The sequence below is a fragment of the Rhinolophus sinicus genome, chromosome X (genome assembly GCF_036562045.2).
Source record: "Rhinolophus sinicus isolate RSC01 chromosome X, ASM3656204v1, whole genome shotgun sequence".
Taxonomy (NCBI): Eukaryota; Metazoa; Chordata; class Mammalia; order Chiroptera; family Rhinolophidae; genus Rhinolophus; species Rhinolophus sinicus.
Genome location: NC_133768.1, coordinates 13,529,067 through 13,540,644, shown reverse-complemented (window position 1 = coordinate 13,540,644; position 11,578 = coordinate 13,529,067). Strand labels below are relative to the sequence as shown.

At 41.2% G+C, this 11,578-nt stretch overlaps 1 protein-coding gene across 5 annotated transcripts in view; it reads right to left on the bottom strand.

Annotated features, from left to right (window-relative positions):
• Positions 1-906: 906 nt before the first annotated feature.
• Positions 907-11,578, bottom strand: part of NHS (NHS actin remodeling regulator) — a 344,627-nt gene continuing 333,955 nt past the window's right edge. For all 5 annotated transcript variants that reach the window (XM_074323429.1, XM_074323430.1, XM_019755449.2 and 2 more), the window contains 3 exons: positions 8,020-10,998; positions 7,588-7,714; positions 907-5,022 (listed from right to left, as the gene is read on the bottom strand). In XM_074323429.1, coding sequence (XP_074179530.1) covers positions 4,416-5,022; positions 7,588-7,714; positions 8,020-10,998 — 3,713 coding nt within the window. In that variant the 3' untranslated portion in view covers positions 907-4,415. The remainder of the gene's footprint in view (positions 5,023-7,587; positions 7,715-8,019; positions 10,999-11,578) is intronic.

Sequence of the window (11,578 nt, the reverse complement as noted above, 5' to 3'; positions counted from 1 at the left end):
GGGTTTCTGCAGCTTCGCAGAAGCACCAGGTCGTGCGACAGTTTTCGCGGAGGTGAGGGTTCCTGGAGGCGATTCGCAAGAGTGTGGCGATTAGGCTCCAGGCCTCCCCACGGTCACTGACTGGTTATTTGAAGCTTTTAAAAAAAAGTGTAATTCCTCTCCTCCTCCTTCTAATGACACACCACGGACATTGACTGAATCCTAGACGTACGCGTCAGTGTTGGAATTTGAAGGGGCAGAGGGGTGGGGCCTTAGCAATCGACCTTGGCAATCTTAGTTTGGTACAAACAGGCGGAAAGTTATTTTAAAAAGTTGTTACCTCAGGGTGGAGAGAGATCCTGGAGCCAGATTTACTGGGTTTGAACCCCAGCCCCAACACTCAGTTGCCCTATGGCTTTGGGCAAGTCAAATAGCGTCTCTGTGCTTCAGTTTCCCTATCCGTAAAATGGGCACAACGTGGGGAGTTAGAGTAAGCAAAGCACTTGATACGAACAGTATCTGGCACATTAATTTGCTATGTATTATAATAAAGAGTACACGATATTATTTAGTAGCATCTTGTCTTACATATATCAAGGCTGTCCATTTTGGGAAGGAGGCACAGTCTGAGTACTTATCAGAAGCAAAGGTGAGTATTTCAATGTAAAGGCAAAAATCTTTTCCTGGCCCAGAGAGGAGCTACAAGGAAAGTATACAGGACATTGGATTTGGGTTCTTTCTCCTCTCAAACACAAAACTAGATTAGAGCCCATTGTAGAGACAATATTCGTTACCATTTTTATTACTTGGCTCATACTTTTGCTATAATAGTTCCCCTCCTTTATGTCCAGTTTCCTATAAAAAACTTGCGTTTTTGAAACCCCAATAATGCAATTATATAACAGTGAAGAGAGAAACCAGTTGTTTAATTGCAGTCACGTTTATTTGCAGTTTCTATACACACTTCTAGGTAATCAAACTTTTCTGGTACATTTTTTTGAGGGGTTCACAATGAAACTGTCACCATTTTTACTAAAAATAAATACAAGACTTAAAGTGTTGCACAGCTCTAAAATATACAAAGGCTTGAATTGAATGTAAACGTTGAAAACATCTTACAAAAGAAACCATTTTTGCAATTTAAAAAGTTCATATTTACAGATATTACAAAAATACAAAATGGATGCAAGTCCACAAACCATTGTCTTTTCGGCCAGCATGAACTGGTTCTAGTACCAAAATAGTTACACTGTAACCTTCTTCATAGTTTTAAATCTTTGTCATGATCTAGTTCTTTAATCAGCTACCACTGCAGCAAATGTACTCACTCACTGACCTTTGGCAAGAGCAAACAGTGTGTTTTGTTTGCTATAACTAGTCCATGTCCTCTACTTAGCCAAAAAAATAAAAAATAATAAAAAATAGAAAAGTAAGGAAAAAGCTTCCCCCACACAACACAGACATGTAGAAACATAAAAGAACAAAAAATTAGCATCAGTGCAAACAACAGAAGAAAAGTTTGGATTGATGTTTTTTTCTAATACCTAATGTGTGCACCCTGCTTCAAGACAGCAGTGATGGTGAAGATAGTACTCTAAATCTTGTTCTTATGCTATGTAATAAAGCCATGGAGAATATTCCAAATTACTAAGGAATTTCTTGCTTTTTTTAAACTCAGTTTGTTACTCAATACTCTTCCACAGTGAATTTAAAATCCATCTTTATTTGGGTTTTTTTAAATCTATGAAATATAAAATAGAGAAACTCTGCTATAGATTTTTAGAGTAAACAAAATAAGTAAAACTATATTATAAGGGTTAGTTCCGTGACCATTACATACAGAAAGTATTTTATTGCCTCACAATTCAAGTCAATATATATGGTACCATTACTTAATGTCAATAATGAAAAGGTGACATATTTATTAAAGCCAATTAATGTGTTTTCAAGATTCAGAATCACTTTTAAAGCCCACATACCTTTCTTTATGCTTAAAAAACCCCTAACTACACAAAAGCCATACTGCAAACGAACTGCTTTTATGAAAATTACAAAAGATCACCTATTGTGACTGGAAATGACTGTTTCTTAAGCATTTGTCTAAAAACTTTATTTTTAAAATTTCGCCAAGTGTACTTTTCAAAGCATGAGAAAAAGATATTCATGTTCTCATGTGGTGTCAAACCATGCTGGTTTTCTTAACTAAGGGTTCCAATAAGAAATGATGGTCCATTTTTTAAAACCCCCAAACATTTTTCTTTTAATAAAAAGTATAACACCTTGTAAATATTCAAATGTACCCTTTACCAGGTAGCTTATCTATCCCAGCACAAGTGTTCGTGCACGCGTGCGCGCACGCGCGCGCACACACACACACACACAGACACACACACACACACACATTCTTCCTCCTCTACCCCGCCACCCCCAGCACCCATTTTACATACAAGGATGACAAGAAATTAAGAAACAATTTGATAGTGAAAACAAGTAGTAGAATCCAGACATGTTTTTTTCTTCCCAGACAAACAAGAAACCAAACAGCAATCAGATTCTCTAATTCTCAATCTGTAACATCTTAGAAAGTGTTTCTGTTGAAAGACAGCATCTTCTTAGACCAGGCTTTCTCCTTCATATTGCATGAATTAAACAAAACCACAAACCTCCTTTCACACATCCTACTTTTCCAAATACCACTTGCATAAGCTTAAAGCTAGCTGCATATCAATTTCTTGGTAACTCTGTTATGTTCTATCATTCTAATCTCAGTCTGTTCTTTTATAGGCCATATCCCTTCTTAGTTCTCTCTACTTTCTACCTTCTCCCATTCAAAACATATTCTAAATACATAACTGCTTATATTTCTGACATATCATTTCAAATATTAGCATCAGTTCATGTTAAAATCAGAAGTGTAAAAACTATTTGAAGATTTCAACTTGTAACTACACTTTTTTTTCAGTTTTAAGACAAGAAAATTCAAGTAATTTCAAGTAATTCAGCTTGTTTCCCTGCCTTCATTTTATCAGCGCACTTGCCCTGACATTTCCTTTCCCACCCACCACCCTTCCCCTTTTGCCATCAAGCAGATATAGTAAAATCAGACAAAAACTCAGTTGTATGTAGCATTTGTGAACCAGAGCTGTTCCCCATTCCCAGTTTAACAGTGAATATAAATAATGCATATACACATACCTATTTCCCAACTTTTAAAACTACATTGTTCACAGTGTCATTTCTGTTCATTTTTAGGTAGCATGAATCTCATCGGCACAGAGAGAAAGCTTCAGAAAACTCACTGCAGGTATTTACTGATGAATCAACAGCTCTGTGGCATGCTTATGTTTTCTTTTTGTTAGTTAAAAAACCTGGAGCTAATTGCTAGACTGCTGAAGGAGTTTAAAGATTATAGTCATTAGATTATGACCATTTACGTCCCTAGTAGCCCAATATACAACATAACCTAAAATTAACTACTCTTTTCCCTACTCCTTTTCTTTAAAGCAATCCGTTGAAAAATTAAAGTTCAAAGGACACTGTCAATGCTGTTGTTCAGGGCTTTGTGTCGAGAATGATGATTTCTCGTATTGATTACGAAAAAAATCAAAAGCATGCTTTTCATTCTGTTCAAATTAGCACATGGCAAACTATAGCCACGTGATTACTGTTATTCGCTTGTTTGGTGCTGCAATTTGTCACAAAAATGGTTAGGTCTGAATTCATTATTTTAAATTAATCACATTTCAGTATATGACCTCAAGATTTCCTTTATTTTACCAGTTTAAAATTCTTATTTGTGGTTTATCACTCAGAAATCATATTGGTGGACATTTAAATATGGTATTCGATATGAAAATGGTATTCACAGAATACAATTATTACATTTTATCTGTTGTGTTCTATAAACAGTTGGTGTGTGGTAAATAATTGGCCACATGTCCACTCATCATTGATAAATCTATTTACACATTTTTATCAAAAATATGGTATTTACATGTGTGTAGTCCTTTCTTCTAAATTTTGCTTTAGTTCATTTTAATGTAAAAAAATACCAAACCTCCAGAGTAATTTCATCTTCTTAAGAATTATGACAGTGAGGGTTTTGTTTTCTGATCAGGCAGCTCTGGGAAAACTTTTCTCTAGGTTTCATGAAAAGCAGACATTTTCGAATTCTATTTTATCAAAAGGAATGAGGTTGGATAAATCAAACTAAGCTAAAGAAAAATGTGAAAGACAGTGCAGCTACCTAAAAACATGGAAAATAATCAGGAAAGACCAAACCACCTTTCGTCTCCCCAGCACATATTTAGGAATTTATTGGTAGTATGTGATGGTACCCCGTGATGTTCTGACTTCTCCCTAGTCTTCTGTTCTGTTCCTCCATCTTCACGTGACTAAGGCTTTTGGCCTTTGGCAGCCAGCCTGGCACAAGCCACCTATGTAGAGCTCTGGGAGGATCGATCGTCGTGTGGGCTCCCATCAGAATTTTCAGTCTCACCCTCAGAGATCGCCTGCATGGGTGCGTTGTACAGCCTGCACCGGACACTGTAGCGGCTGCTGCTGGCTGCAGGGGGCGCCCGAGAACGTCCAACCCTTGCCGATGCTGAGGTGGCAAAGTTCTTTGAGGAAAACCCTTCCGCATTAACTCGCGGGGAGCATGGAGAGAGGGGGGACAATGCTTCTGCCCCAGGTGACCCCTGATGGGCCTCATGGGTGCTCTGGGGGGACTCAGCGGTGAGCTCCCCAGGAGATTTGGGCAAGATGGGACTCTTCAGGATCTCAGTAGCAGACATGCGGTAACTGGAATCCGAGCGACTGCCTTTCTTGAGGAGTAACAGCTTAAACTCTTCATTCGATGTATTGGACTTTTTGGCATTTCGATAGATAAGGCCAGGAGACCTGTGGCTATTTGGGGTGGTCACACTATTGGGTGAAGTGACAGAACCAGCGCTGCTGCTGCTGCTGCTGCCAAGAGAAGCTCTCGATTTGCTTCGAACAGACATGTCCCCAGAATCTTTTCTTCCAAGTACTTTTCTCTTGGACCTTTTCAGAAAAAAAGGAATCTCAGTCCAGATACATTTTAATGAAGCTAAAAGCATTAAGTCACATTCATACATCATCTTCAAGAGCATTTTGGTGCACCCTGTCTGATCGCATGGAAGCATTAGGGCTATGGCAATGAGGAGTGAGATACATTCCTTCTCCAATAACCAGTGGACGTAAATTAGGTTCTGGAAATTACCATTTCAAATAATGACTAATGTGGAGGCTAAAGGTTCTACAGGAGGACTTATTGGGATGTTTTAGTATAAGAAATTACTGCTATCTGACTCCCAGTTAGAGTGTAGGCGGTGAAAGACTGTACCTTTCTCTTATTAATCTGTCTCTGCGATACAGATAAAATGCTCTGATGTCTGGGCTTGGCTTCCAATCAATGCCAGAAGAGCAAAGCAGATGGAGGTGTGGAGGGGACAGGATTAGCCATGCATGGGTTGACGGTTGACAGGCTTGGGTGATGGACGTGTGTGTGTGGGGGGGGTGTGCATGATGCTGTTCTGTCTGCTTTTTAAATTCCTCCACATAAAAAATTTCTTACATGACTTTTTAAATAAGTCAATCCATTTTGAGCTGCAAATACCATTGTCCATAGCTGCCTAGGGACGTCAAGAGTGTATTAATCAGCAAGCCAACTTTCTGTGAGGAGCTGAAATCCTATACTACCTCTGGAGCTCTTAAAGCTCTGTATACTGTAAGTGCTCAAGAGAACAAAATCATTCTTGTCACGGTGCTGCAGATGATAGAGAGAGAGAGAGATAGATAGATAGATAAGATAGATAGACAGACAGATAGCTCCTACACAAATGCAAATCTAAGATTACGAAATTCAGTAAAGCTACCAAACCTAGGCACCCATCATATTATTTCTCTTGATTAAAAGTAAACTGGCGTCAATTCAGTGAATGTGCAGCCTGATTCAGTTCACTGATAAGTATTGGCAACATGCTCTCTCACCAACCTAAAAATGACAGGGTAGAGAAAATGTCAGCTTGCAATTGGAGACCAGTCTGACTTGGGTTCACTGAATCCTTTGTGGTTGTTATCTTGTGTATGCCAGTGTCCAGCACTCCAATAGGGTAGGAGTTGCAAGCTAACATTTGCTTTAAGCATCTCCCATACTCCCATAGTCCAGTCGTGAAAATGTTATTTTATCATCACAACTGAATATGTGAACAACAGGCATCTGCATTTCCAGTAAGGGAGTAGGTAGAGTGGTTTTAACTGACTCCAGACTGGATAGGAAGTGGCAGCATTAGGATTCAATTCTAGGTCTTTCTGACTCCACTACTTAAGTTCTGTCTACTATTCCATTGTTCTTTGGGGGTAAAAACTTGACTCTTTAACTAACATAGCATTTTAGTAACTTGTCCTAAGCTTGAAGATAAAGTGGGGTGAGAGGAATATAATCGGGGCTTACACTACACACAGGGGCAAAGAAAAGTAAACTTATGATTCTTCACTCTGTGAATGGAGAAGTGTGCCCGCCAGGGTACACACAGAAGCCATTTCTGATGGCCTCTTGTAAAAACGTTGTTGAAGAGCAATGCTTCTTCATTATGAGAGAACCGCATCAAGAGAAAACACAAATTCCCTTAAAAAGTAGAATTCTAGGGACAACAATGGTAAGCTGCCGGCAAAGAACTTGCTTCAAAAAGTATAACGTCACGAGATAGAAAAGACAGTCCCCAAGTTTTATGCCTTGGGAGTCCCACGTAGGTCACCAAGGCCTAGGAGAAGAAGACAGTCATAATGATCAAAGGGGTAGGCACATCTTGATTGGACAGCTCAGTCTGATATGGATTTGGTTTCCAAGGGCTGGTTCGTGCTCTGTTCATCTGTCACAGGTTGCAAGGAGTATTCTTGCAAATACGGACATGGACCCCAAGGATGCAGGAGGCAGATGAGAGAATGTGAATGGGCAGCATGGACTGGCCCTGTCATGGAAAAGCAGCCCAGAGGACACCCCCTATTTGTGGGCTATGGAGCATTCACTTGAGAAAAGGCTGGTGTTATTAATGAAATTTAAGTTTTAGGAAGAGAGGTAAAAAGAAGTAGTGATTAATTGTTCTGAGCTATGAAATGGGCAGGTTTTCATACACTGTCTTGTCTCAACTTTGGGGCTCTGTTTAGTGAATCAACTTACATTTATCTCTGCTAGTGTAGGATGACAGCTCTCAGCATATGTTTTTAGGTTCAAGAAATTATTTAAAAGTCAGAGCTTGCACGAGAGTTTTTGAGCTTTCACTCTAAATGACTTAACCACAAATTGTTTTCAAATCAAGACTTGTTCCAGAATGTCTTTCTTAGGGAAAAAAACACCATCTTTCAGCATTTCTTATGAAAGTCTCTCTCTTCAGGTCTATCTAACTATACATAAAGACTCAGATTTCCCAACTTCAATACAAGTCTATCAATTTGATTTGGAAAAATAATCTCTCTTTGCTTGCTTTTAACTTTTTGCTGAATGTATTACAAGTCACAAGGCTTTCCCACATTTGCTTTTCATGAGAAGCACCATAAGAAGCAAAACCTTTGGTATTGTTGCCTCACCTGTGAATGACTGCAAATAAATCCTCAGTTGTTCGAGGTTTGTTTGGAGACACAAACACACCTTCCACTTCAGTCTGAGAGTCTTCACTAAGCGGTGAAATCATAGAGTCGTCACTCAGTGACAATTCTTAAATTAAGAACAAAAGCATCTTTAGGAGGAAGTTACCTGGCATACTGCTGGGCGTCACTGACTCAGGGAATAAATAAACAACAGTTCTCTTACCACCATGCTTAAAACGAGGAGCTATATCTGTCACCGTTTAGTCCCTCAATAGCAAAAGTTTTTGGTTTTTTTTAACCTCAGTTGTTTTAATAAGTGAAAAGAGATAGTGGAGGGAACCCAACACCCAGGGCCGCACCGTGTTATGGGGAAGTAAGAAAGACAAATTTCAAGAAGTGCCATGAGACCCCTTTCCATTGTGACAAACTGACCTTTCAATGAAACCTCATCCACACTTCCTTGGGTCTCCTCTGCTCCGCTGTTATCAGAGGCACTTTTGGCTGAAATACTTGAAGCAGTATTTTCCTGCTCGGAACATTTCTCAGGACATGAATTTACAGTTGATAGCTCTGCTTCGCAGCTGATAGTCCCAGGCACTTTGTCATGGTGGCGGCTCATCCCGAGTTGATGCTTAAGTTGATTGCTTATGTCTGCGGCTCTAGTTTGTGAGTTTGACTGAGAGGTGAGCACATCGGCAGATTCAGGGTGTACAACTTCTTCACGATCTGCAGAGGATGACTTCTGGACCTGTGCTAGGGCACCATCTAAACCAGCTCCGTAGTGTAGTGTTTTACCATCCAAATCATTTGGGCGGGTAGCAGACACCCTCTGAAATCCTTCTGTGGGAAGGTCACCAGTTTTACTTGGTGTGCTTTCTGGAATAGGCTCACTCTCCGCATGTATTTGGTCTTTTGTGACACTTGAATCTGGAAGATTGCTACCAGCTGAGGTTACTGTTTCAGGATCACAATGAATCTTCACATCAAAAGGACGTTTTTTTTCTAACTGTAGTTTATCTGGTCCCGTATCAACTGCAGAGGAGTCTAAAAAGGACAGTATGGTGTCCTCAGTGGAGTACTGACGTGCTATTGATTTCTTAGCCATATGTGGCCTAATCTTACCTGGAGACAGGGCAGCCATTGTGAGAGTGCTTTGCTCTAAGTAGGGGAGTTCGGGATTGTTGCCTTCTTTTTGCTTAACTTCTTCAGACTTACTGATGGACCTAAGGTTAACAGATTTCAAGACTGTTGGTGTAATTGCAAGGGACGGTGGAGGATTCGACCTCAGTGTTTCTCCTACTGTGTTCTGCTTATTATGACTAAAAACATGCAGCGGGTGACGGTGGTGGAATGGTTTATTCAAGACATGAAGAGCACTTAGGTCAAGGTGGGTAGGAGGTATAATTGGAAGTTCAAGATCTTTACTCAGTGCTAGAGCTCCATCTTTTAAAGAGGGTTGCTGTAGTGAGGATTTCCTTTCTGGGACTTTCGGTTTTCTTTTGCTACCTCCAGGAGACAGTGGACCAGAAAAGAAAGCTGTAGGGAAGGAGGATGTTGGCGTTTCAGACTGGCTTGAGTAGCCACTTGATGGAGATGCCAGGCCAGCCAGCTTTTCTGGTGAAGCCAGTTTAAAGTCATTGTCAACAGAAGGAAGGGATGGGGTGGTGGCTCTTGATTCTGACTGGGACGTTTGGGATTCAGAGCTCTCTGGAGATTTGATGCATTCGATAACGGTGGTACCCGTAGCAGTGCTTGAATTAGATAAAGATCTATAAGGATCATTTGCTTTCAAGTCATTTAGAAGCCAGAGGTCTGCATAGTGAGTTGATTCAGCACCTTCATCTTTGAATGGTGGAATATCTGAAGTATCTAACTGAGGTTCCTTAGTACCATGTTCACTCTGGTTGATCCAAGAAGGTTCCTGCTTGGTGGGAAGACTGGTATTTTCCATTCGAGAAGGCGTGTTGGAGAAATCAAGCGGCAGCTTCATTTCCCTGGAACTGTGAGGCAGGAGCTGGCTACTGCTTGTCTTTGGTTCTTTCTTCTCAGAAATGTCTGCATTTCCATCGGACTTCCTCAATGATGAGCTCCTTTTAGGTGGGGTTGGCTTTGCCTTTGGTTTCCTGAAAGAGATGCTTGGTCTCCCCTGCCTCCTATGGTCTAAGTAGTCCTGCCAGGCACAGTCCGGAAGAGCAGGCGGAACTCCAATGCCCTGGCCATTCTCTGGGCCCAAGGCTGCATAGTGACAGACATAATTCTTACTACCTTTGAGACCACAGTCAAAGTGCATGGAGGTGTAGTATCCTTCCGTGTCCACTGAAAAGTGAGAGCTCGTGTCTGCTTTGTCTGATGGAGACTTTTCCAGAAAGCTGTCATAAGTGGCCATGCTTGTGAAGCTTGGGCAGCCCAAGCTGTCTGCCTTGGGGCGCTCAGGACTAAAATCCTGGCGGCAGGAGGCATCATGATGGTGGTGGAGGTAATTCCACTCGCTGTCACTTGTGTTGCTATTATTGGGGTCATCCAGAAGATCTGCCACAGTGGAGGTAAAGGAGTTCGCTCGGTGGCCTCTCACTTTATCCAGGTGGTCATTGTACTGCTCTGTCACGAAGACACTGGCGTCCTCATTAGCATGAGGGGCCGTGTTTAGTGACAACTCTGAGTCACAGTGCGAAGAGCCAGTGAGGGGAGGAGAAGCTGCAGGAGGGATTGTCTCTGAGGTCTGTGAGGGACATGTGGAACTGCTCCCACTCCAGTTGCCACTGGATGACTGGTGGTCATCTTTCTGGTCCATGTGACCGCTGAGGAGGACGCCAGCTGTGGAGATGCAATGGATGGGGCTCCCAAAGGTGTCTGAATTGGAGGAGATGTCACAGCTGCCAGAGTCAGCAGCCATTCGGGACAGACGTGACCTCCCTCTCTCACTTAACTTGTGCTGGGGGCTGTGAAGATGTTGAGAACAGGCCAGGCCCAAAGCAGGCTGGTGTTCCTGTACACTTGGGCTGCTGGGGGCCTCGCTGCAATTGTTAGGGGATCTTTCTCGGTCACTGACAAAAGGCTCCCCCTCTTCATATGCTGAGGGTTTAGTACCAACTTTGGACTCAGTGTCTCCGCCTCTATTGCCCTCCCGGGGAAGGCTCCGAGATCTTGTTCGGGTGCTCACTGCAGTTGTAAACATGGCGTCACCTTTGTCTGCCAATGCAGAGATATTGCCAGCAGAATGAGAAAGGGAAGCTGCAATGCTTTGACCCCTTTGAGCTCTGATTCTCCTTCTGGATGGAGCAGCAATCAGAATGTCCTCAGTTTGGCACTCCGAGTCCCTGGTTCCAGACCTCCTATTGACAGTGTTGGAAGGGTCTGGATTTGTGTGCACAATCACATTCCTTTCCCTGGCCACGGGTGATTCATCAGAATCTGGGGCACATGGAAAACATAATGAGATATTTTATACCACACCATACTACCAGACATTCTGAGAGACATCCACAAATCTAGGTGCTAGCATGGTGGAGCTTTTTCTTATAGAAAAAAAAATCGGCATATAAAATTAGGAGAAAGTTAAAATGCTTTGGAAAATTTCTTTCTCTGCCTCTGTCTGTCTCTGTCTCTCTCTCTACACACACACACACACAGTTCCAAAAAAATGCATACACATTTTAAGAAAGGAAAAATCTGTATTAAAATTGTAATACAATGAATGACGCTAGCATTCATTTGATTAACGCCATCTTTTGAGCTACTGTCATACTACACAATGCTACCATAATTCAACTTTGAAAAGTAATACGTAGATAACATCTCTTAAAATGTGTACATTTTTTAGCACCTCCAGAATATATATATATATATATATATATATATATATATATATATATATATATATCTGTGTGTGTATATATAACATGTGTATATATATATATACACACACTAAGAGAAGATATGCTTTTAAATCTTTTGTGAATTCTCTCTCTCTCTTCAATATCAAATTACTTTT